Below are 27,460 nucleotides of genomic sequence, written 5' to 3'. Positions count from 1 at the left end.
CTGCACCTCAGCATAATCGAATCCGGCCCTTGAGAATTGTGCGTCATCCAAAACAGCACTAGAGCGGCAGATATTCTATCTCGGACTGTAAAAAATTGGACCGCTAGACGCATATTGTGTTAACATAGTGGTTCCATTCCATAGGCGACTAACCAATCAAAGACCTTCGTGAGTGTTGAGCGAGATGCGCGTATTTACAGTATTCTAATAGCGTTGGCATAAAACTAGTGTCGGACTAGTCGTGTATCGGAAGGGCGATGCCAGGGATAACCAAGTATAATTTAGTGGATGATGCACAGGACTTGAGGATCCCCATGCACAACGAGGCGGCATTTCAGCATGGGGTCTGCTTTGAGGCAAAGGTAAGGTTACCTAGAAGGCGATAAACTACAGTAACCGCTTATCAATGTGGGGTAACAATGTAGTTAAGGATAACAGGAGTGACCCGGCGTCGCGCTTAGTAAATCATTAATTGATATCTAAAATAACATTCTTCCAAAATGTTATGACAGTACAATGTAATGAGGATATATGTACATGTTTTATTTTAATCGTACGCTAATATTACGCTGTGCTTGTTAATTTAATTCTAAACGCACTGTATTAGATTATAGGTGCGCTTTTGACATCTATTAATTCATTTTATTAAGCTATATACCAACTTGTTTGCTATTCAAATCCATGTACAGTACCTTAACAATTTATTCAGAATGTATAGTGAACTCCTTTTGACAAGAAGCAGTTGAGATCAGAGTTAGAGTTGAAGATATCGATAGGCTACTTGAATTACTAATGACGTCTCATAACTTTGTAAATATTATAGTACATTGGCAGTCTGGAAGTCGGTCGTCCAAATAGCCGAATGGAGATAGTGGCTGCAATGAGAAGGATAAGGGTAAGACACTTTCAACAATACAATCTGTGAGCCATAATATTAAATGTATTTCTCTCCCTTCCAGAAAAAATACTTTCGCTATATATTAGGGATATTGCAATGCCCTTCAAAACTTGGACTGTATGTGTGTGTGTGCATGCACGCAAATATATTTTAAAGAGACTAATATTCTACTCTCTCACATTGGTATGGTATCTGCATATAAAACAGAATGACATTGCCTCTTATCAAATATTGCAAGTCAATCATAATATTCTAAGGCTATAAGACTATAATAACAGCCTAAAGGCCCCCACAGACTACGATTTTAGCAGTCTTATGCCACGTTTTTGCGGACCCAGACAAAAAGTCCACGTCGTGGGCAAATTCTTAGGTTCATAAATGATTGTCGGACATCTTGGCTCGTTTAGTGTGACAGCAGCTGTGCTCGAATACCCATACTAACATACTGTATACTACATACTTAGGGTGCGTTCGTAAATTCAGAGCTTTGTCAGATTCAGAGTTTTTCGCTCTCTGAGCGTTCAGAGCGCACACTAGGTGCTCGGTCCGAGGAATAGGGTTGATCAAGAGCGTTCTGACCTCACAACGGCAGTCAAGCACCCAAGCTAATTGGCTAACATTGGCTAGCTTGCTAGCTAATTCAATACACAAATGAGAGAAGAACTCACTCTGACCATTTTACTCACCCTAGCAGAGTTGGTTAGGCTGTTTTTATGTTATCCAGAGCATTGGTGACAGTAACTGTGCTGATGGCAACAATTTAATTACGCTTTTTTGCCGACATTTACTGACACCGACCATATTCAACTGGTGTTGAGCGTTTGTAAATTCAGCAGTTATTCTGCGCTCTTGCACACTCAGACAAGTGCTCTGAAATCGGAGCCAGAGGGAATTTACGAGCGCACCCTTAATGAGTATATACTACATACTAAATACCATTAGTTCATTTTAGTATACTGTAAATGAACTATCGTTTCAGTTGAGCATACTAGTGCTTCGCTTTTGCTGTGCAACCTCTTGTTAGCTTGTTAGCATAAATTACTAGCTAGACATTTTACATTTTCGGGTGTGTTCGTAAATTCAATCTGGAGTACCAGGGAGCACTCAGAGTGTGCTCTGGGCGTTCGTAAATTCAGAGCTTTGTTAGATTGTCCATTTGTAAATTCAGAGTGTTTTGCTCTCCAAGCGTTCAGAGAGCACACTGGACGCTCTGGCCAAAGAGTAGGGTGGATCCGAGTGTTCTGACCTTACAATGGCAGTCAAGCACCCAAGATAACTGGCTAACGTTGGCTAACTTGCTAGCGACTACCAGACACAAATGAGAGAACACCTCACTCTGACCATTTTACTCACCCTAGCAGAGCTGGTTAGGCTGTTTTTATGTTATCCAGAGCATTGGTGACAGTAACTGTGCTGCTGGCAACAATTTAATTACGTTTTTTTGCCGAAGTTTACTGACACCGGCCATATTTAACGGGTGTTGAGCGTTTGTAAATTCATCAGTTATTCTGCGCTCTTGCACACTCAGACGAGTGCTCTGAAATCGGAGTAGATAGCCAGAATTAACCATGTCTATTGAGAACGCACGCCTATACCACTTAGCTAAGAATGACGTGAATAACCAAGTCAATAAACATTTGGTAGTTAGTTAGATAGCATATAGTTAATATACTGCCTGGCAAGTTCAATGTATTTAGTAGTCAACTAACGTTAGGTAAGTATCTAACATACTGGTACATACAGCTGTAATGCTATGCGGTTAGTAAGGATAGCGTAGATAACACATTGTCAGCCATTTGAAAAATCATTACTTTATTACATTGCTCAACATCTTAGCATTTTTCATAATTAGTTAGAGCAATGAATTTGTATCCTCCCTCGTTGAAATTCGGCTGCATATTTTCCGCCATTTTCTTAAAATCTGAAAACGTGAAGCCACGCCCATTTTCTGAAGAATAGCATTATGGGCCCTAAAAGCACGGAAATAGTGTCCACTGTTTGTATACTTTGTATTTTGGCGAATTTAATACGACATCCGGGAACTTTTGGCATACTAACTATATCCATACTATGACCAATAAGCCTACTACATACTCAATTTACATCACAAATAGTAATGTTAGTGAGGTTAGTATGACTATTCGAACACAGCTAAAGTCTAGGTCTGCCGATTAAGTAACACTATGTAGGCTCGGACAAAGTTATGGCAGTCAGAACTTTTTAACATTTATAGTGTAGTGTTCCGGGTGTTACAAGCCGATGCCGGTGACTGACCAATGGGAACACGGTCGGCACTGAGTATGCACACAATATTGTGATTATTGGGAGTTGTCATATTAATTAAATAGTTCGATAAAAACATTTGCATGCATTGCAAGAATAATGATTTCCCTAATAATCTTGTTGACATGGCAAAAAAAAACAAAAAAACAATGTCAATCAAAATGAACATTCTACCATAGAAACCATGTTACTTTTGGGAAGCCTGTTTGATTCGGAGTGCGTATGTGAAAACTATTTCTAAGATGCATACTTTCAGTTTTTCCGAACTCACTTGGGAAGCTTGTGCTGCGGGTGCTGGCACATGCGCAGATTAAATCGACCGCTGCAGTTGATGTCGGCTGACGTAGCTTCGCAAGCCAATCGCAGAATGTGGCGATAGAATGTAAGCAAATCATACAATCTAGCCATGTTGATATCAAGATTTTAATTTGACAACATCGCACAGTGTGACGGAATAATAGTAAAATATGAAATCCGACGTACAGTGTGGGAAGGCCTTAAACCAGCCATCTCTTCCAATCTTATATAACCAATATTTCTAACCATCTCTGTTTGAAGAGTCCTCTTTCTAAATCTTAAAACCAATACCCCTAACCATCTCTTTAAGAGACATCCACTCCTCTGGAGAGATGAGACGGAGATGGCAATGGTGTCTGGCATTAACGGATACTGCAGTGGGCCAGAGTATTACAGTGTTACAGAGAGGATTTAACTGCTGCAGAGTCAGCTGGGAGAGCCAAATGTTACATTTAATCTAGTGATGCGTCTGTGTCACACAGAGGTCGGCCAGTTCCTCAATGACACCCAGAGAGGGACAATTTCTATACGTTTTATTTTCACATGCACAAGTACAGTGAAATGCTTAAGTTGCCTGCTCTACCCAACAGTGCAGTAATCAATATCAAAATAGTTTAACAAAAAAATCTATCTATCTATCTATCTATCTATCTATCTATCTATCTATAAGAAAACACAAACAATAAGAAACAGTATGTTTAAACAGTACAGTATGTAGTAAACAGTATGGCAGCAGCATAAGTGGTGGGTGGGTGTGTGTGTGTCTGGTGGTGATTGTGTGTGTAAGTGTTTGTTAGAGTGACAGTGTAGACGTGATAGGTGGATATACATGTGAACAGGGCTGGAAAGTAACTGGTAGCAAGAATATATGAATACTTAAGATAATATACTAGTGGTAATACATGCATGTAAACAGGAGAAATAGTGACCAGTAGCAGGATAAATAGATAGATACTAATGGTAATGGAAATCAATAATCAATGAACAGCAGTGTAGTGGTTGTATTTAACAATCTTATGGCCAGGGGATAGAAGCTGTTTAGGAGTCTGTTGGTCTGAGCCTTGATGCACGGGTACCGTCTGTTGGTCTGAGCCTTGATGCACCGGTACCGTCTCCACCATCTGACGGGAGCACGGAGAACAGTCCATGTCTTGGGTGGCCAGTCTTTGGCCATTTTTAGGGCCATTCTCAGACACTGCCTGGCATGTACTTCCTGGAAGGCTGTGAGCTCACCCGCAATGATGCTCTGGGCCATCCGCCCCAACCTCTGTAGGGCATTCCTGTCGAGGGTGGTGCAGTTGTCATACCAGACAGTGATACAACCAGTCAGGATGCTCTCAATGGAGCAGCTGTAAAAGGTTCTACGGATGTCAGGAGCCATGGCAAATCGTTTCAGCCTCCTGAGGGAGAAGAGACACTGCCGTGCCTTCCTCACAACTGTGCCGGTGGGAGAGAACCATGATCCTCAATGATGTGGACACCGCGGAACTTGAAGGTATTGACCCTCTCCACTGCGGCCCCATCGAAGTGAATGGGGCTGTGCACCTGCCCATGTTTCCTGAAGTCCACGATCAGCTCCTTGGTCTTGCTGACATTGAAGGAGAGGTTGTTGTCCTGGCACCACATTTTGTACTTAAGTAAAAAATACTTTGAAATACAACTTAAGTCGTTTTTGGGGTATCTGTACTTTACTATTTACTGTATTTTTTTGTACTACTTTTACACCACTACATTCCTAAAGAAGATAATGTATTTTTTACTCCATACATTTTCCCTGACACCCAAAAGTACTCATTACATTTTGAATGCTTAGCAGGACAAGAGGACATCCCTGGTCATCCCTATTGCCTCTGATTTGGTGGACTCACAAAACACACATGCTTTGTTTATAAATTATGTCTGAGTGTTGGAATGTGCCCCTGAGTATCCGTAAATAGTAAATAAATTAAAAAACAAGACAATTGTGCCATCTGGTATGCTTAATATATACAGTATCAGTAAAAAGTTTGGACACACCTAGTCATTTAAGGGTTTCTTAATTTTTACAATATTGTAGAATAATAGTGAATACATCAAAACGAGGAAATAACTCATATGGAGTCATGTAGTAACCAAAAGTGTTAAACAAATCCAAATATATTTTATATTTGAGATTCTTTAAAGTAGCCACCCTTTCATAAAATAGTCCATAGGCCAATACTAAAAATGAAGTAAAAAGTCAGCCAATAGAACAGGCAGAATATCATGCATTTTTACAGGAAAAGAAGAGCAGCATGGAGAATCTTCAAACCTTTGACATGAGAGAATCCTGATGAGCCTTTTGGTTGAGGATCGGAGGGGGGAAAATGCCTTTGATAAAAGTCCTCATTTGATCAATTCGACTTCTGATGTTGTGTTTCCTCATTTGGGGAAAACATGTTTATTTTAGATTAGTGTTTTGTCGTTTAGATGTCTGGTCCCTTTGACTGCAGTGAGGCAGCGAGAACGGTTCTAACTACTCAAAGGCAAGAATAAAAGCGGTGCACACTGCCGAGTCTTCCTTCATGTCTAATGCACTCTGAGGGGAGGGGGAAACTAGATGCTGGAGACTTTGCCAGCTCTACTATCTGACTTTTCCCGTTTTCTTCAGCCTTAGGCAACTTTGTGTTGACCCAAACGTTCATTTACTCTCAGCAGCAGATGGTGTCTTGTAGGGACAACGATGGTAAATAATGAAGTACTCACTCCCTGCCTTAATTAATATGTTTCCATCCCTTTACATCTCTACAGGAACTGTATCTCTGACAAGGTTGAGGAAAATTGGAATTGGAGTCTAAGTTTACTTCCTGAATATGAATGAATTGAAATGGAATTTACTCCAACCCTGCTCTGTGGTTATGTACAAACTATAATGACATGATACACACACAAAGTCCATGATGTCACCCCTAGGCTATATACCGTGAGCTTGTGTGAATCCTTTTATATTCCAGTTTCATGTACAAATCTATGGAATTTACATTTCCCCCCACAGTATGAATTCAAATTGAAGAACATCAAGAAGAAGAAAGTCAACATCATCGTGTCTGCGGATGGTGTAAGGGTGGTTTTGCGAAAAAAGAAAAAGGTACGTCCCCTTCAAAATATGAAATACCCGATGAAGTCAGAGTAGCTACCAAAATGTTGGTCTTGATTATGAATTGTTCTATTGGAGAATGTGTGCCTTTTCCTACATTTGCATGAGCGTGACTGTCTTGTGCTCATAGTGAAAACTCACGTCAACATTTTAGCCACTTAGCAGATGCCCTTATCCAGAGTAAGTTCCTTTTATTTATCCTTTATTTAACTAGGCAAGTCAGTTAAGAACAAACTCTTATTTACAATGACGCCCTACCCCGGACGACACTGGGCCAATTGTGCGCCGCCCTATGGGACTCCCAATCACGGCCAGATGTGATGCAGCCTGGATTCAAACCAGGGACTGCGGTGACACCCCTTGTTCTGAGATGCAGTGCCTTAGACCACTGCGCCACTCAGGAGCCACTCTCTACACTCACAGTAGTGAGTGGATACATTTCATTTGCACTTTTGTACATCAACTATTATTTTGCACCAAGGTCAATGATACAAGAAACTGAAACTGTTATGTTATTTCTTAGCCCATCAAATTGAAGGGCTAGAGTTGCTAAATGTTTCCACCAGTGTGAAGTGTACAACTGTTATTTTCCAGATGCAGTAAATCAAAAGGAAAATTCATCATCAGTGATGAAAAGACTGTTCTATGGTCAGACGTAAACAGGCGTCCTTTGCGTATGGAGGCGGAATGGCTTATGGTTGTGAAATGTGGTGATTTGATGAATGATCGAATGCCATAGCTCTCTGTCCTTCATGGAAGCTGCAAGGTCCCTCATCTTGAGTGTCTCTGCAGATGGAAAAGGTTGAAGAACCTCCATATATACGTGTTTCTTATAGGTGAAACACTGACCCTAAGTCATAAGTCAAAGGAGTGAATTACAGCGTTGCGTAAGTGTTGTCGCTCTGTGGTTGTGTTCCAGAGGAAAGAGTGGTCTTGGGATGACAATACAGTCATGATAACACAAGATCCCATCTACAGGTAAAGACAGGCACAAAGTGCCCTCAAACATAACCCTCTTTAAGACTATTCTTTGCTATGTCCATACAAACCCATTGATGATTTTTGATTGAGTAGTTCAGATTGAAATCAATCAAATTCTCGTGATCAAGATACTTCCCCATCCCATTTAGGATTTTCTATGTGTCACATGACGCCCAGGACTTGAAGATCTTCAGTTACATTGCAAGAGATGGAAAGAGCAACATGTTCCGTTGTAATGTCTTCAAATCCAAGAGGAAGGTAAGACCTTAGAAATCCTATAATTCTACAGTATACAGTTGAAGTCAGAAGTTTACATACACCTTAGCCAAATACATTTAAACTCAGTTTTTCACAATTCCTGACATTTTATCAGAGTAAAAATTCCCTGTCTTAGGTCAGTTAGGGTCACCACTTTATTTTAAGAATGTGAAATGTCAAAATAGTAGAGAGAACGATTTATTTCATTTTTTATTTCTTTCATCACTTTCCCAGTGGGTCAGAAGTTTACATACACTCAATTAGTATTTGGTAGCATTGCCTTTACATTGTTTAACTTGGGTCAAATGTTTTGGGTAGTCTTCCACAAGTTGGGTGAATTGTGGCCCATTCCTCCTGACAGAGCTGGTGTAACTGAGAGGTTTGTAGGCCTCCTTGCCCGCACACGCTTTTTCAGTTCTGCCCACACATTTTCCATAGGATTGACGTCAGGGCTTTGTGATGGCCACTCGAATACCTTGACTTTGTTGTCCTTAAAACCTGTTACAGCTAGACGTTCCACTAGCGGAACATCCGGTGAAATTGCAGAGCGCAAAATTCAAATTAAATTATTAGAAATATTTAACTTTCATAAAATCACAAGTGCAATACACCAAAATAAAGCTTAACTTCTTGTTAATCCAGCCACTGTTTCAGATTTCAAAAAGGCTTTACGGCGAAAGCAAACCATGTGATTATCTGAGGACAGCACACCATGATACAAACACATGAAAATCATATTTCAACCAAGCAGGTGCGACATGAAAGTCAGAAGTAACGATATAATTCATCCCTTACATTTGAAGATCTTCTTCTGTTGGCACTCCAATATGTCCCAGAAACATCATAAATGTTCCTTTTGTTCGATAAACTCCTTTTTATATCCCCAAAATGTCCATTTATTTGGCGCGTTTATTTCAGAAAAACACTGGTTCCAACTTGCCCAACATGAATACAAAGTATCTAATATGTTACCTGTAAAAACTTGGTCCAAACATTTCAAACAACTTTCCTAATCTAACTTTAGGTATTTAAAAAAAATTATAATCGATTAAATTTAAAACGGAATATAATGTGTTCAATAGCGGATCAAATGAAAGTGGAGCGAGTTCCAGGTCGTGCGCACAGACATGATTTTAACAGTTTTAGAAACTTTTGAGTGTTTTCCATCTACATCTACCATTATATGCATCTACCATTATATGCATATCTGAGCTTCTGGGCCTGAGAAACAGGCAGTTTATTTTGGGCACGCTTTTCATCTGGACGTGAAAATACTGCCCCCTAGCCCAAGCCATTTTGCCACAACTTTGGAAGTATGCTTAGGGTCATTGTCCATTTGGAAGACCCATTTGCGACCAAGCTTTAACTTCCTGACTCATGTCTTGAGATGATGCTTCAATATATCCACCTAATTTTCTTCCCTCATGATGCCATCTATTATGTGAATTGCACCAGTCCCTCCTGCAGCAAAGCACCCCCACAACATGATGCTGCCAGCCCCATGCTTCATGGTTGGGATGGTGTTCTTCGGCTTGCAAGGCTGCCTCTTTTTCCTCCAAACAGAACGATGGTCATTATGGCCAAACAGTTCTATTTTTGTTTCATCAGACCAGAGGACATTTCTCCAAAAAGTACGATCTTTGTCCCCATGTGCAGTTGCAAACCGTAGTCTGTCTTTTTTATGGCGGTTCTGGAGCAGTGGCTTCTTCCTTGCTGAGCGGCCTTTCAGGTTATGTCGATATAGGACTCGTTATAGGACTGTCGATATAGGACTGTGGATATAGATAATTTTGTACCTGTTTCCTCCAGCATCTTCACAAGGTCCTTTGCTGTTGTTCTGGGATTGATTTGCACTTTTCGCACCAAAGTACGTTCATCTCTAGGAGACTGAACACGTCTCCTTCCTGAGCGTTATGACGGCTGTGTGGTCCCATGGTGTTTATACTTGCGTACTATTGTTTGTACAGATGAACGTGGTACCTTCAGGCGTTTGGAAATTGCTCCCAAGGATGAACCAGAATTGTTTTCTGAGGTCTTGGCTTATTTCTTTTGATTTTCCCATGATGTCAAGCAAAGAGGCACTGGGTTTGAAGGTAGGCCTTGAAATACTGTCACGTCCTGACCTTAGTTCCCTTTTTATGTCTCTATTTTAGTTTGGTCAGGGCGTGAGTTGGGGTGGGAATTCTATGTTTTGTGTTCTATGTTTTCTATCTCTATGTGTTTGGCCTGGTATGGTTCCCAATCAGAGGCAGCTGGCAACCGTTGTCTCTGATTGAGAACCATACTTAGGTAGCCTGTTTTCCCACCCTTGTTTGTGAGTGGTTATTTTCCGTTTCAGTGTTTTTCACCATACGGGACTGTTTCGGGTTTTCTTTATTCGCTTGTTCGTTTGTTTTCTGTGTTCAGTTAAATAAATAGGACGAACACTTCCCACGCTGCATATTGGTCTGATATTTCCTACTCCTCCTAAGAAGAGGAAGACGACAACCGTTACAAATACATCCGCAGGTACACCTCCAAGCATTTCGCTACACTCGCATTAACATCTGCTAACCATGTGTATGTGACAAATAAAACTTGATTTGAATTTGATTTGAATTGACTCAAATGATGTCAATTAGCCTATCAGAAGCTTCTAAAGCCATAACTTCATTTTCTGGAATTTTCCAAGCTGTTTAAAGGCACAGTCAATTTAGTGTATGCAAACTTCTGAACCACTGGAATTGTGATACAGTGAATTATAAGGGAAATTAGCTGTGTATAAATAAGTGTTGGAAAAATGACTTGTGTCATGCACAAAGTAGATGTCCTAACCGACTTGCCAAAACTATAGTTTATTAACAAGAAATTTGTGGAGTGGTTGAAAAACAAGTTAACGACTCCAACCTAAGTGTATGTAAACTTCTTACTTCAACTGAATGTTCTATGTGATGATTATATGGGTAAGAAGGGTGTAACTCTATGGGAGTGGGCTGAGTATGAGATTAAAGATATCCACAGGTTCCAGATCAGTGATATAATCCGCTTATTTCTACAGGGTATCAGATCGTGGCAGCAGCTGCTTAGCGAAGGGGCAGGGAATAGGGAGGGAAGGGGGCTGGGTATAGGGAATGTGCCATGATGCATTATATTTTACTTGGGACTCTTGGATCAATAGGGATCTTCGAGGGCTTAGTCTATACCAACACATACACACACGCTGTGCATGCACGCGCACACATTTTTTTTCTGATCTACATGAACACAGTGCATACACATTTTATACACAGTACACACACCTGATGAATTTCAATTTCACATGCATGCAAGAAAAATTATTGGGAAAATGAATGGCACGCGACTCCCCCATAGCTGCATATGGAACAGCGATACATTTCTGCATAACAAAAGCCTGGATAGCAACACCACCAATGAGGTTGGCTCTCATCACTTCACCATGGATACCAGTCATGTACTGTAGACAGTGACTGAGTGAAGCAGCATACTAATGAGTGTCTGCATCCCAAATGGCACCCTATTCCCTATTGGGGATTATGGGCCCTGGTCAAATGTAATGCACTGCGTAAGGAATAGGGTGCCATTTAGGACGCAGTCACTGAGTGAGGTGGGAAGAAAGAGGCTTTTAATTCTGTCCTTAATGTCATCTTCAAGCTGCACCACCCACCATCTTCACTTACCAGAGAACAGAGACACATGCTGTAATCCTGTGTAGTGTAGTCTTGCCATTCAGATGACTCCAGCCTTGAAGCTCTTATCTCAGGCTTCCAGATCAAACTTTTGCCATTGGAGGGGAGGATGAACCGATGATACTGGGCTTGATTTACTGGACTTCATGTGGCTTCCCATGGATCACTGTCTAGGGTTTATAGTATCCCCAGAATCTTAGTGTTGACCTTGTCATCCACGTGGCTCAGTTGGTTGAAGCACAGTGCTGGTTTCACAACGGCTGAAAATGAAAAAAATAGTGTTATACAGTCTAGAACAGTAGTACATACTTTACATAGCACTTTACACAGTACATTGTTGATGCACCTTTGGCAGCGATTACATCCTTGAGTCTTCTTGGATATGACCCTACAAGCTTGGCACACTTGTATTTGGGGAGTTTCTCCCATTCCTCTCTGCAGATCCTCTCAAGCTCTGTCAGGTTGGATGGGCCGCTCTGGCTGGGCCACTCAAGGACATTCAGAGACTTGTCCCACTGCTACTCCTGCATTGTCTTGACTGTGTGCTTAGGGTCGTTGTCCTGTTGGAAAGTGAACCTTCGCCCCAGTCTGAGGTCCTGAGCACTCTGGAGCAGGTTTTCCTCAAGGATCTCTCTGTACATTGCTACGTTCATCTTTCCCTCGATCCTGACTAGTCTCCCAGTCCCTGCCGCTGAAAAACATCCCCACAGCATAATGCTGCCACCACCATGCTTCACTAGTGCCAGCTTTCCTCCAGACATGACGCTTGGCATTCAGGACTAAGAGTTCAATCTTGGTATCATCAGACCAGAGAATTTTGTTTCTCATGGCAAGAGTCATTTAGATGCCTTTTGGCAAACTCCAAGCGTGTTGTCAGTCCTTTTACTGAGGAGTGACTTCCATCTGGTTGTCTTTCTGGAAGGCTCTCCCATCTCCACAGAGGAATTCTGGAGCTCTGACCATCGGGTTCTTGTTCACCTCTCTGACCAAGGCCCATCTCCCCCTCAGTTTGGCCAGGCGGCCAGCTCTAGGAAGAGTCTTGGTGGTTCCAAACTTCTTCCGTTTAAGAATGATCGAGGCCACTGTGTTCTTGGGAACCAATGCTGCAGACATTTTTTGGTACCCTTCCCTAGATCTGTGCCTGCCTAGACACAATCCTGTGTCTAGGCTCATGGCTTGGTTTTTGCTCTGACATGAACTGTCAACTGTGGGACCTTATATAGACAGCAAACAATTGAATAATCCACAGGTGGACTCTAATCAAATTGAAGAAACATCTCAAGGATGATCAATGGAAACAGGATGCACCTGAGGTCAATTTCGAGTCTCATAGCAAATGGTCTTAATACTTATGTAAATAAGGTATCTCTTGGTTTTTATATATGCATTTGCAAAAATTTCTAAAAACCTGTTTTTGCTTTGTCATTGTGGGGTATTGTGAGTAGATTGTTTGTTATTTCATACATTTTAGAATAAAGCTGTGACGTAACAACATTTGGAAAAGGGGAAGGGTATCTGAATACTTTCTGAATGCACTGTATATATATATATAACTGTACATTGTCACGTTATGGCGCACACCTGTCACCATCGTTACGCGCACCTGCGTGTCTTCAGACTCACCTGGACTTCATCACCTCCCTGATTACCTTTCCTAATTATATCACTCGCTTTGGTTCCTTCCCCAGGAGTTATTGTTTCTGTTCCTGTGTCATGTCTGTGCGTTGTTCGTGTTTCTTATTGTGTATTATGTGTTTATTTTTTTTGAACACTCACTCCCTGAACTTGCTTCTCCAGCCTCTAGGTCACCAGGCTGCTCGTTATGGCGCACACCTGTCACCTGCGTGTCTTCAGACTCACCTGGATTCCACACATGGTCACACGTGACATATATAACTGTAGATAACTCAAGGAAAAACGGCTCTAGAATGAACCAATCCATTACAACGAAAGCATGCACCTCTACAGTAGATCAGTAAGGCTACATCGCTGAATTACTGTGCTTTTTGTTCTCTTCCTATTTCCATCCCTCACTCCCCCCTCTTTCTATCTCCCTCTCTTTCAACTGTTTCTCCCTTTATCTCCATCCCACTACCCCCTCTTCCTTTCCTTCCTCTTCCCCCTTTCTCCACACCTGATCCCATCTCTGTCCTACCCTTCTCCTCTCTTTTTTCCCCTCTCCTCCCTCCCCTCACCTACCTCTCTCCGCCGTCCCTCCGTCAACTCACCTCCCTCTCCCCACTCCTCCCTCTCCCCCCTCCCCCTGCCCACCTCCAGTCCCAGGCCATGCGCATCGTGCGGACGGTGGGCCAGGCCTTTGACGTGTGCCACCAGCTGACCCTGCAGCAGACAGGGGAACAGATCTCAGAGGATGGAGGGGACACCAGCACTGCCGACGCAGAGGGGGCAGACGCCGTGCCAGGTGTGACTGGCATACTGTTTCATCTTTGCACAGTGGTGACATTCTCTACTGAGGCTGAATCAGTTAGAGATTGTCGTGTGTGTTGTGACTCCAGCGAGTGTGGAGAGCAGCCAAGTTTGAATTCCATGTTTCAGTTTTTTTGGTCTGAGAAAAGCGCTATAAAAATATTATGTACTATTCATTTGTATGTAAGGAATGGGTTATGTTTCGCGTTTTTGCTTGTGATTGTTAGTTTGTTTGTTGTTGTCTCTCTCTGTCTCTCTCTGTCTCTCTCTGTCTCTCTCTCTGTCTCTCTCTCTCTCTCTCTCTCTCTCAGCCAAGAAGAGGTTGGCATTGTCTGATTCCACTGACCTTGACGCCACTACAGAGGAGAGCATCGACCGTTTGTCATCCGACCAGGACAAGAGCCAGGACCTTCTCAGTAAAGATGGGAAGGTAATGTGTATGACCTGGGTTGTGTTTATTAGAGCAAACCGTTGCAAAATGATTTACAAAAGAAAACAAAAATATGTATTTGTATTGGACAAGTTCAGGTAGTACATTGTTTTACTCTGTTTCAAAACCGCTTCCCCCTACTAAACTCAGCAAAAAAGAAACATCCCTTTTTCAGGACCCTGTCTTTCAAAGATAATTCTTAAAAATCCCAATAACTCCACAGATCTTCATTGTGAAGGGTTTAAACACTGTTTCCCATGCTTGTCCATTGAACCATAAACAATTAATGAACATGTTATATATAACCACAAAGCACCTTAATTTTTACAGTGTAAAGGCGTGTTACCCAACATATACAGTGCCCTACAATTCCACAACCAAAGCTCATCCTTACGACATACGTTTGACTAAAATAAGGTATTGAAATATTCATCATCCCTCTTGTTCTATCGTTCATTTTGAAGGACATTCTCTCAGTCAGAGTAGAGAGAAGTTGAACGATCTGTCTTTTACAGTATACTATCAATAAACTAAACAAATAAACTGGTAAACTAAGGATCATCCTAAAAAAACAAACCATACCTATATCTGAAATGAGCTGAGATAGGGTTAAGGGTCAATCTAGACTCTAGATGAGTTGTTTTACTGTGATGTGGTAGATGTCTGTCTGGCTAACCTGCTGTACAATACAAGGAGGCACTCAAAGACATCCATCATTTCCATAAGGCTGATAACAACCGCTCTCTTTCATTCCAATAGTCTATTTTTCGACTTTGTTTCGATATTTTTTTAAAGATGAAATGCACTACACACTACACTAAAGTGTACACACTACACTAAACGCTGAATAAAACAATGAATGAAGTCCCATGATGGTAGTGACTGCCCATTACTGCTTCACACTTATTTACCATATTTTATTGACATTACTTAACTCTAATAAAATATGTCAGTTGTCTACTTTGTGCATGACACAAGCAATTTTTCCAACAATTGTTTACAGACAGATTATTTCACTTATAATTCACTGTAGCACAATTCCAGTGGGTCAGAAGTTTACATACACTAAGCTGACTGTGCTTTTAAACAGCTTGGAAAATTCCAGCAAATGATGTCATGGCTTGAGGAGCTTCTGATAGGCTAATTGACATAATTTGAGTCAATGGAAGGTGTACCTGTGGATGTATTTCAAGGCCTACTTTCAAACTCAGTGCCTCTTTGCTTGACATCATGGGAAAATCAGAAGAAATAAGCCAAGACCTCAGAAAACAAATTGTAGACCTCCACAAGTCTGGTTCATCCTTGGGAGCAATTTCCAAACGCCTGAAGGTTACACGTTCATCTGTACAAACAATAGTACGCAAGTATAAACAACATGGGACCACGCAGCCCTCATAGCGCTCAGGAAAGAGAGGCGTTCTGTCTCCTAAAGATGAATGTACTTTGGTGCGAAAAGTGCAAATCAATCCCAGAACAACAGCAAAGGACCTTGTGAAGATGCTGGAGGAAACAGGTACAAAAGTATCTATATCCACAGTTAAACGAGTCCTATATCGACATAACCTGAAAGGCCGCTCAGCAAGGTAGAAGCCACTGCTCCAAAACCGCCATAAAAAAGCCAGACTACGGTTTGCAACTGCACATGGGGACAAAGATCGTACTTTTTGGAGAAATGTCCTCTGGTCTGATGAAACAAAAATAGAACTGTTTGGCCACAATGACCATCGTTATGTTTGGAGGAAAAATGGGGAGGCTTGCAAGCCGAAGAACACATCCCAACCGTGAAGCTTGGGGGTGGCAGCATCATGTTGTGGGGGTGTTTTGCTGCAGGAGGGACTTGTGCAATTCACAAAATAGATGGCATCATGAGGGAAGAAAATTAGGTGGATATATTGAAGCAACATCTTAAGACATCAGTCAGGAAGTTAAAGCTTGGTCGCAAATGGGTCTTCCAAATGGACAATGACTTCCATACTTCCAAAGTTGTGGCAAAAGGACTTAAGGACAACAAAGTCAAGGTATTGGAGTGGCCATCACAAAGCCCTGACCTCAATCCTATAGAAAGGTCAGGGTGTGATTTGGGTTGGCATTCTATGTGTTGCATTTCTTTGTGTTTGGCCAGTGTGGTTCCCAATCAGAGGCAGCTGTCTATCGTTGTCTCTGATTGGCAGTCATACTTAGGTAGCCTCCCCCCCCACCCCACCACCTATGTTATGTCTTGTCCTTGTGTTGTTGCTGTTGGACCCTACTAGGCTGTACGTTTCGTTGGTGTTCTTGTTTTTCTGGTTATCATTAAAGAATATGATTAACCTACCCCACGCTGCATCTTGGTCTAATTCCACCAACGACGATCGTTACAACTACTTCAAATACCACTTGAGTAGAAGTCAAAGTATATGGTTTTAAATATAGTTAAGTATCAAAAGTAAATATAATTGCTAAAATATACTTAAGTATCAAAAGTAATAGTATAAATTGTTTAAAATAATGTATGGGGTTGCAAAATGCCAGTAACTTCCCCAAAATGTCCTGGTTTTCCTGAAAGCCTGGTTGGATTCCTGGAATCAGGAGGGAATAAGCAGCAAATCTGGGAATCCTCCAACCAGGATTTCTGGAAAACCAGGGAATTTTGGGGAAAGTTACTGTTATCTTACAACCCTTGCAGTATGTAATGCATTGTGTATCCTCAGTCATTATTGTTCATAATCACTGACCTGGTCCTCATTTTCCCCATCCAAGGACCCAACCCAGCAGCTGACCTCATCCAGGTCAGGGCCCCCTGTGTCAAGCTTGCTAGCTGTGGACTGCTCTGTGGCACACCAGGTGCAGCTTCTCCAGAGACAGCTCCAGCAGCAGGAGCAGCAGGCCCAGGCTGCTGCAGCACAGGTAGACACACGTTTCCAAACAGTTCCAAATGATGGTTTGCCTTGTTGAATGCAGCTCATGCGTGTGGGTCTGCGCTATTCAAACATGTTGATGTTCAGTTTGCCAAAGTAATGTACAATGTTAGTAAAGGCAGTTTAGACCAGAAACATACGCTTTGATTTGCAGTGTGTAAACAGTACCTTTAAAGTTGCTAGCTAACAACCTGAAAACTGGAGTGTGTGAAGAGCACAAGTGGCTCAACTAGGGTTGCAAAGCTACTGGCAATTTACCAAAGTTACTGGAATATTGATCATTTTGATAATTAACTGGTAATCTATGGCAATCTATTGTACTTTGGTCATTTATATTTGAATAATTTTTTTTTTTAAAGTTATTTATTTATATATCTCAGTATTCCTTTTGTATAACTTTGTCTGAGTTTCTAGTGGATACACCATATGGTTCAAGAGAAAATGTATTTAAAAAGCATCTAATCAACAATGGAATTATTTTTCAATTAACTCTGCAACTCTTTCAACTAACTTATTTCACAACTGCCACCAGTTTGGTGCCAAAACATGACAAAATAAATTAGTGTGTAAAAAATGGATAGAAAGGATATTTTATGCTGAAACCCTCATATTAAACACCAATGGTATTGACTAATTGCCTGTTATATATTTAGGGTGATGTTTTACAGCCTTGTCATAAAAATTTGTATTTTAAAATCATCTTAGCTGTTTGATTATTTTATATATTTTACAACACGATATTGTCCACACAGAGGGCCAGAGATAATTAGACACCTGTGATAATCTGAAGTACCCAAAAAGGTCACTAGATGTTATATGATTAAAAAAAATATATATATAAAAAATGTAAGTTAGGAAAATTCTGATAATTTACTGCTAAACTTTGAATGTTTATATCCAGAAATATAACCTCCCTTTGCCACCTTAGGCTCAGCTATTGTCCTACACGCAAACCTTTGGTTTAATTTGTTTTGGTTGCAACCCTGAGGTATCCCTATAATGATTGACAGTTCAACAAGGCAATTGTGGCTGTAAAGGGGGGACAAGACAGTGCTTTTCATCAAAGGTAGCGCTCATCTCTGCTGGAGTAATAAGACATTCCTTATGGCTAATGAGCAAGCCAGCTCAACGGTGTCACTCTGTGCTCTCTTTTCTGTTTCTTGTTCTCTCTTCTCTTTCCTATAATCACATGGCTTGGTCTAATGAGGTTTGGGCTTACTTTTGATTATAATGAGGGATTCTATCTAATGCTGATTGAACAGCGTCAGAATTGTGGAAGTGAAGAAACATTTGCTTTGATCTTGATCAGTGGGTGTGTGTACCATGAATTTTAATTAGATCTTGTGTGATGTGTGTGTTCGCATTTGTTCGTGCCCCTGGTGTGTGAGCCTGCACACAAACATACCTACATACACCACCGGTCAAATGTTTTAGAACACCTACTCATTCAAGGGTTTTTCTTAATTTTTTACTAATTTCTACATTGTAGAATAATAGTGAAGATATCAAAACTATGAAATAACACATATGGAATCATGTAGTAACCAAAAAAGTGTTAAAGAAATCAAAATATATTTTATAAATAGCCATCCTTTCAAATAGCCACCCTTTGCCTTGATGACAGCTTTGCACACTCTTGGCATTCTCTCAACCAGTTTCATGATGTAGTCACCTGGAATGCATTTGAATTAACAAGTGTGCCTTAAGGTAATTTGTGGAATTTCTTTCCTTCTTAATGCGTTTGAGCCAAACAATTGTGTTGTGTCAAGGTAGGGGGATATACAGAAGATAATCCTATCTGGTAAAAGACCAAGTCCATATTATGGCAAGAACAGCTCAAATAAGCAAAGAGAAACGACAGCCCATCATTACTTTAAGACATGAAGGTCAGTCAATACGGAACATTTCAAGAACTTTGGAAGTTTCTTCAAGTGCAGTTGCAAAAACCATCAAGCGCTATGATGAAACTGGCTCTCATGAGGACCGCCACAGGAATGGAAGACCCAGAGTTACCTCTGCTGCAAAGGACAAGTCCATTAGTTACCAGCTCAGACATTGCAGCCGAAATAAATGCTTCAGAGTTGAAGTAACAAACACATCTCAACATCAACTGTTCAGTGGAGAGTGTGAATAAGGCATTCATGGTCGACTTGCTGCAAAGAAACCACTACTAAAGGACACCAATAAGAAGAGACTTGCTTAGGAGTCAGAAACACGAGCAATTGACAAATTGGAGAGTCCAAATTGGAGATTTTTGGTTCCAACCACCGTGTCTTTGTGAGACGCAGTGTGTGTGAACGCAATATCTCTGCATGAGTCTTTCCAACTGTAAAGCATGGAGGAGGTGGTGTTATGGTGTCGGGGTGCTTTGCTGGTGACACTGTCTGTGATATATTTTTACACCACTTATTACACTTAACCAGCATGTCTACCACAGCATTCTGCAGTGATATGCCATCCCATCTGGTTTGGGCTTAGTGGGACTAGTATTTGTTTTTCAACAAGACAATGACCCAACACACCTCCAGGCTGTGTAAGGGCTATTTGACCAAGGAGAGTGATGAAGTGCTGCATCAGATGACCTGGCCTCCACAATCCCCCGACCTCAACCAAATTGAGATGGTTTGGGATGAGTCGGACCGCAGAGTGAAGGAAATGCAGCCAAGTGCTCAGCGTATGTCGGAACTCCTTCAAGACTGTTGGAAAAGCATTCCAGGTGAAGCTGGTTGAGAGATTGCCAAGAGTGTGTAAAGCTGTCATCAAGGCAAAGGGTGGCTATTTGAAGAATCTCAAACACAAAATGTATTTTGATTTAACACATTTTTTGTTACTACATGATTCCATATGTGTTATTTCATAGGTTTTATGTCTTCGCGGTTATTCTACAATGTAGAAAATAGTAAAAATAAAGAGAAACCCTTGAATGAGTAGGTGTTCTAAAACTTTTGACCGGTAGTGTATGTGTGTGTGTGCACTCTAACCTCTCTTCTACGTATGCCTACCTAGGTGCGCTTGCTACAGGACCAGCTGTCAGTGGAGGTGTGTGCCAGGACAGACGCCCAGGCCCGGGTTCAGAGACTCCTACTGCAGAACACTGATCTACTGCAGCACATCTCCCTACTGGTCAATCAGATCCAGGAGCTGGAGCTCAAATCTGTTGCAGGACTCAGCTCCAGTGAGTGGTGGTTCTTCTTCCCATTTGTATTATTTATTAAGGATCCCCATTAGTTCCTGCCTTAATGTTGCCGGACACTATTCCTGGGGTCCAGCAACATTTAGACAGTTATGTACAATCAAAAATATTACATGACATTGCATCTCATAAAACTTTTCACAATACATTGTGTGTGCCCTCAGGCCACTACTCTACTATCACATATCTACAATACAAAATCCATGTGTGTGTTATAATGTGTGTGTCTCTTCAGTCTCTGCTTTTCCATGAAGTGTGTTTTTATCTGTTTTTTTAAATCTGATTCTACTGCTTACATGGCTCTATGTAGTAACGTGCGCCTCCCATAATCTGTTCTGGACTTTGAGATTGTGGTGGTATGTCTTGTGGGTTATGCATGGGTGTCCAAGCTGTTTGCTAGTAGTTTAACCAGACAACGTTACTCCAGGGTTACTCAAAGCAATTTAGTCACCTCAACATGCTCATTTTCCACATTATTAATTACTAGATTTAGTTGAGGTTTAGGGTTTAGTAAATGATTTGTTCCAAATACAATGGTTTTAGTTTTTGAAATATTTAGGACTAACTTATTTCTTGCAACCCATTCTGAAACTGACTGCAGCTCTTTATTATGTAAGGTAAGGGTACTAGACAGCTGCCCTGGGGAATTCCTGATTCTACCTGGATTATGTTGGAGAGGCTTCCATTATATAACACCCTTGGTGTTCTGTTAGACACAATATAACAGAAGGTGTAAAGACATAACACATATGTTTTTCCAGCAACAGACGATGATCGATAATGTCAAAAGCCGCACTGAGGTCTAACCAAACAGCTCCCACAATCGTTTTATCATCATTTTCTCTCAGCCAATCATCAGTCATTTGTGTAAGTGTCTTCCGTACATGTTGATTCTCCTTCCCTATAAGCGTGCTGAAAGTCTGTCAATTTGTTTACTGTAAAAAAGCATTAAATGGACAAGCACAGTTTTTTTCCAAAAGTTTACTAAGGAAGAGAGAAGGCTAATTGGTTGGCTATTTGAGCCAGTAAAGGGGGCTTTACTGTTCTTTGGTAGCGGAATTACTTTTCCTTCCCACCAGGCCTGAGGGTACACTTTCAAATAGGAGTGGCATCTCTTACTTTTTCTTCATCCCTTCGCACTTTGATTGTCTGCCTTTCTTTATTCCTCCTTCTCTCTTCATCCCTTGTTCTCTTCATCTCTCTCCCTCCTCTTCCATTTATATTTCTCTCCCTCTCTGTTCATCTCTCTCTATCTTTCTTCATCCATCTCATCATCCCTCCCTCTCTTATCTCTTCATCCCTGTTTCTCCACTCACCCTCTTCATCCTTGTTTCTCTTCTCCTCTCTCACCCTCTCTTCATGCCTCCCTTCTCTTTCTTTGGTTCTCTTGCTCTTCCTTTCACACAGGTGATTCTGTACTGTTATGTCAACTCAGCAAAAGAGAAATGTCCCTTTTTCAGGACCCTGTCTTTCAAATATTATTTGTAAAGATTCAAATAACTCCACAGATCTTCATTGTAAAGGGTTTAAACACGGTTTCCCATGCTTGTTCAATGAACCATAACCAATTAATGATCATGCACCTGTGGAACGGTCATTAACTTCTTGGTGACAGGGGGCAGTATTTTCACGTCCGGATGAAATGCATGCCCAAATTCAACTGCCTGCTACCCATCCCCAGAAGATAAGATATGCATATTATTAGTAGATGTGGATTGAAAACACTCTGAAGTTTCTAAGTCTGTTCGAATCATGTCTGTGAGTATAACAGAACTTATGTAGCAGGCGAAACACAGAGGAAAAACCATTCAGATATTTTTTACATTTTTTTAGAGGTCACTCTTTTTCAATGAGATTTCATTGGGAATTCAGATTTCTATGGGACCTTCTTGCAGTTCCTACCACTTCCACTGGATGTCACCAGTCTTTTAGAAATTGGTTGAGGTTTTTCCTTTGTGTAATGAAGAAGTAGCCGTGTTCAAAATGAGGGTCACTTCAAGTGTACTGTTTGTTAGAGGCGCGTGACCAGAAAGGTAGCGTCAGTTTGTTTTCTTCCTGTATTGAACATAGATCATTCCATCTTACATTTTATTGATTATTTATTTTAATAAATACCTAAAGTTGTATTACAAAAGTAGTTTGAAATGTTTTGCAAAGTTTATAGGTACATTTCGCCAAATAAATGGACATTTTGGATATATACTGCTCAAAAAATTAAAGGGAACACTAAAATAACACATCCTAGATCTGAATGAATGAAAGATTCTTATTAAATACTTTTTTCTTTACATAGTTGAATGTGCTGATAACAAAATCACACATTTGATTTCCATTGATAATTTCTATCAACCCATGTAGGTCTGGATTTGGAGTTACACTCAAAATTAAAGTGGAACATCACACTACAGGCTGATCCAACTTTGATGTAATGTCCTTAAAACTAGTCAAAATGAGGCTCAGTAGTGTGTGTGGCCTCCACGTGCCTGTATGACCTCCCTACAACGCCTGGGCATGCTCCTGATGAGGTGGCGGATGGTCTCCTGAGGGATCTCCTCCCAGACCTGGACTAAAGCATCCTCCGACTCCTGGACAGTCTGTGGTGGATGGAGCGAGACATGATGTCCCAGATGTGCTCAATTGGATTCAGGTCTGGGGAACGGGCGGGCCAGTCCATAGCATCAATGCCTTCCTCTTGCAGGAACTGCTGACACACTCCAGCCACATGAGGTCTAGCATTGTCTTGCATTAGGAGGAACCCAGGGCCAACCGCACCAGCATATGGTCTCACAAGGGGTCTGAGGATCTCATCTCGGTACCTAATGGCAGTCAGGCTACCTCTGGCGAGCACATGGAGGGCTGTGCGGCCCCCCAAAGAAATGCCACCCCACACCATGACTGACCCACCGCCAAACCAGTCATGCTGGAGGATGTTTCAGGCAGCAGAACGTTCTCCACGGCGTCTCCAGACTGTCACGTCTGTCACATGTGCTCAGTGTGAACCTGCTTTCATCTGTGAAGAGCACAGGGCGCCAGTAGTGAATTTGCCAATCTTGGTGTTCTCTGGCAAATGCCAAACGTGCTGCACGGTGTTGGGCTGTAAGCACAACCCCCACCTGCTGGAGGTCATTTTGCAGGGCTCTGGCAGTGCTCCTCCTGCTCCTCCTTGCACAAAGGCGGAGGTAGCGGTCTTGCTGCTGGGTTGTTGCCCTCCTACGGCCTCCTCCACGTCTCCTGATGTACTGACCTGTCTCCTGGTTGCGCCTCCATGCTCTGGACACTACGCTGACAGACACAGCAAACCTTCTTGCCACAGCTCGCATTGATGTTCCATCCTGGATGAGCTGCACTACCTGAGCCACTTGTGTGGGTTGTAGACTGCGTCTCATGCTACCACTAGAGTGAAAGCACCGCCAGCATTCAAAAGTGACCAAAACATCAGCCAGGAAGCATAAGAACTGAGAAGTGGTCTGTGGTCACCACCTGCAGAACCACTCCTTTATTGGGGGTGTCTTGCTATTTGCCTAGAATTTCCACCTGTTGTCTATTCCATTTGCACAACAGCATGTGACATTTATTGTCAATCAGTGTTGCTTCCTAAGTGGACAGTTTGATTTCACAGAAGTGTGATTGACTTGGAGTTACATTGTGTTGTTTAAGTGTTCCCTTTATTTTTTTGAGCAGTGTATATCGACTTAATAAATTGAACAAAAGGACACTTTTTTTAATGCTTATGGGACATATTGTAGTGCCAATAAAATAAGCTCGTCGAAGGTAAGGCATGATTTATATTCATATTTCTGCGTTTTGTGTTGTGCCTGTAGGGTTGAAATATGTTTTCTCTCTTTTGTTTACGGAGGTGCTATCCTCAGATAACAGCATCGTTTGTTTCCGCCGGAAAGCATTTTTGAAATCTAACATGTTGGCTGGATTCACAACACGTGTAGCTTTAATTTGATATCTTACATCTGTGATTTCATGAAAGTTTGATTTTTACAGTAATTTATTTGAATTTGGGTCTCTGCATTTTCTCTGGCTTTTGGCCAGGTGGGATGGTAGCGTCCCACATAACCTCTCTGGGATAAGACACTAACAGCTTACAGACGGTAGGCAAATAAGGTCACAATTATGACTTCTACTGACTCTGAAAACACCAAAAGAAAGATGCACAGGGTCCCTTCTCATCTGCGTGAACGTGCCTTACGAATGCTGCAAGGAGGCATGAGGACTGCAGATGTGGCCAGGGAAATAAATTGCAATGTCTGTACTGTGAGATGCCTAAGACAGCGCTACAGGGAGACAGGACGGAGAGCAGATCGTCCTCGCAGTGGTAAACCACGCGTAACAACACACCTACAGGATGGTGTGATGTTCGGTACAGGATGGCAGGTCCTCACCAGACATCACCGGAAATAATGTCGCCTATGGGCACAAACCCACCGTCGCTGGACCAGACAGGACTGGCAAAAAGTGCTCTTCACTGACGAGTCGCGGTTTTGTCTCACCAGGGGTGATGGTCGGATTCGCGTTTATCGTCGAAGGAATGAGCGTTACACCGAGGTCTGTACTCTGGAGCGGGATCGATTTGGAGGTGGAGGGTCCGTCATGGTCTGGGGTGGTGTGTCACAGCATGATCGGACTGAGCTTGTCATTACAGGCAATCCCATTGAGCAGAAATACTGGGAACTTGTGAGTGCCTTGGTGAAGGAGTGGGGTAATATCTCACAGCAAGAACCAGCCAAATCTGGTGCAGTCCATGAGGAGCTGCACTGCAGCACTTAATGCAGCTGGTGTCCACACCAGATACGGTCTGTTACTTTTGATTTTGACCTCCCCTTTGTTCAGGGACACATTATTCCATTTCCGTTAGTCACATGTCTGTGGAACTTGTTCATTTTATGTCTGTTGTTGAATCTTATGTTCATACATATATTTCCATGTTAAGATTGCTGAAAATAAACACAGTTGACAGTGAAGACGTTTTCTTTTTCTGCTGAGTTTTTAAAATAATTATCCACATTGACATCACAGCTCGTAAGCAACACTGTCATCTTGCCCTTTTTAATCTATCATCATCTCCTCTCTCAGTCCTGTCCTCAACTCACTTCCTCTCGCTATATTCCCTCCACTCATCTTCTTTCCTCCATTCCAAAAAATTCTCTCTTCTCTCCACAGTGGGCTCCCAAGACAGTCTGCTGGAGATCACCTTCCGTGCCAAGCCCCCCTCCTTGCTACATGACATCACCACCACCACCCACACCTCCATGGGCCCCCTGCAGGGTCAGCCCCAGATAACCAATGGCCCCTGGGCCTCCATCCTACCAGGGGCCTCTCCTCCAGGGACCAGGGCCCCGGACAGCCACTCTCTGGGCCCGGGCGGAGTGAGGCTGGAGTGCTTCCGCTTCCCCCGCAGTGGGGGAGGGGACAACCACGAGAGCCAGAACCAGGAGGCCGAGAGTCCATGCTCGGGCTGCCCAGGCGGGGAGTCCCCTCTGGTGGTTCTTGGAGCCCTGGAGCTCCTCCGTTTCCGGGAGTCGGGGATAGGTTCGGAGTACGAGTCCAACGCAGATGAGAGCAGTGACAGGGACAGCTGGGGGCGGGGTGAGGGGGCGCGGCCTGAGGGCGCGGCACTTCTGTTCAACGTAATGAATGCGGAGAGCCCCGCGGACTGTCTGGGTGATGAGGTGGCCGTGTAGCCCTCCGCGGCTTCGACTTCACCCAAGAACGAAATCATATCACACAGTCTACAGTTCTATGGTGTTAACTGTTCACCACCCTCCTAACTCTGCTCTGCAGTCCTTTTGTTTGATATTTGTTTGTTTGTTTTGCATTTTTTGTATTTGTTGGATATTTTGTTTTTGTTTATATTTGGTCACGTTTGTCTGATGTTTGTTTATATCTGTTGTAGTTAATTACATGTGTTTCTTGAATGTGTTTACATTTTTTCATACATTTTGTCTCAGCACTTGACTTGCTGCTGCTGTTCCTGCTCTCCTGGGCTTACTGCAGTGTAGCTGTAGTTTGTGTCACAGCTGTCTGAATATGTGGTTCTGGTCTGTGTTATTGAAGCATTGTGTAATAGTGAAACACACCCAGCATGGCCAGTCGTTGGCGCTGTTTTGTTTTTATGGACAAAAAGACTTTGAATGAGTTGAAAATGAGTAAACGTCTAATGTAAAGACTGCAAACTTCAAAAGCCCGCTGTACTAGTGCTGTATTACATGACTGGATCTCATTTGTGACTGACAATTGATTCAAGACCGTTTACATTCAAGTTTTCCTCCACCGTGATGCTCCATGCAATAAGTCCTCTTTCCCAAGACTTTGGTACGATTCACTTTTGAGCCAACTCAATATCATACACCCAAAAAGTTGTTTGTTTGTTTGGTGCATTTGAAGAAAGAAAGAAAATTAGTTGTCTTTTGTTAACCTTTCTGATCTCCCCATCCCGGATCCGGGATCGTGAATACAGACTCAAGCTCATTACCATAATGCAACATTAACTATTCATGAAAATCGCAAATGAAATAAATATGCTAGCTGTCAAGCTTAGCCTTTTGTTAACAACACTCATCTCAGATTTTCAAAATATGCTTCTCAACCATTGCAAAACAAGCATTTGTGCAACAGTATTGATGGCTAACGTAGCATTTAGCGTAGCATTTAGCGTTAGCATTCAGCTGGCAACATTTACACAAAAAAACAAAAGCATTCAAAGAAAATCATTTACCTTTGAAGAACTTCAGATGTTTTCAATGAGGAGACTCTCAGATAGAAAATGTTCAGTTTTTCCTGAAAGATTATTTGTTTAGGACAAATCGCTCCGTTTTCTGCGTCACGTTTAGCTACGAAAAAACCCCTGTATCCAGGATTGTGTAAATCTATCAGCAAGCTCATTAGCATAACACAACGTTAACTATTCATAGAAATGGCTAATGAAATGAATCTATTTGCTCTCAAGCTTAGCCTTTTGTTAACAACACTGTCATCTTAGATTT

At 42.0% G+C, this 27,460-nt stretch overlaps 1 protein-coding gene across 1 annotated transcript; it reads left to right on the top strand.

Annotated features, from left to right (window-relative positions):
- Positions 1-26,936, top strand: LOC110530034 (carboxyl-terminal PDZ ligand of neuronal nitric oxide synthase protein-like). The gene is made up of 10 exons (XM_021612801.2): positions 1-362; positions 824-895; positions 6,492-6,584; positions 7,513-7,571; positions 7,724-7,832; positions 13,796-13,940; positions 14,257-14,375; positions 17,115-17,261; positions 20,279-20,447; positions 25,638-26,936. The coding sequence occupies exons 1-10, from the start codon at positions 258-260 to the stop codon at positions 26,156-26,158; spliced, it is 1,539 nt and encodes a 512-aa protein (XP_021468476.2). The 5' UTR covers positions 1-257; the 3' UTR covers positions 26,159-26,936.
- Positions 26,937-27,460: the final 524 nt, after the last annotated feature.

This window comes from Oncorhynchus mykiss, chromosome 8 (assembly GCF_013265735.2).
Source record: "Oncorhynchus mykiss isolate Arlee chromosome 8, USDA_OmykA_1.1, whole genome shotgun sequence".
NCBI classification, from domain to species: Eukaryota; Metazoa; Chordata; class Actinopteri; order Salmoniformes; family Salmonidae; genus Oncorhynchus; species Oncorhynchus mykiss.
This window is presented reverse-complemented; position numbering and strand designations above follow the sequence as displayed.

Coding starts and splice junctions, on each gene's coding strand:
- LOC110530034 (XM_021612801.2), top strand. CDS start 258: ATGCCAGGGATAACCAAGTATAATTTAGTGGATGATGCACAGGACTTG. Junction 14,376..17,114: donor TTCTCAGTAAAGATGGGAAG/GTAATGTGTATG, acceptor TCCCCATCCAAG/GACCCAACCCAGCAGCTGAC. Junction 17,262..20,278: donor CCCAGGCTGCTGCAGCACAG/GTAGACACACGT, acceptor ATGCCTACCTAG/GTGCGCTTGCTACAGGACCA.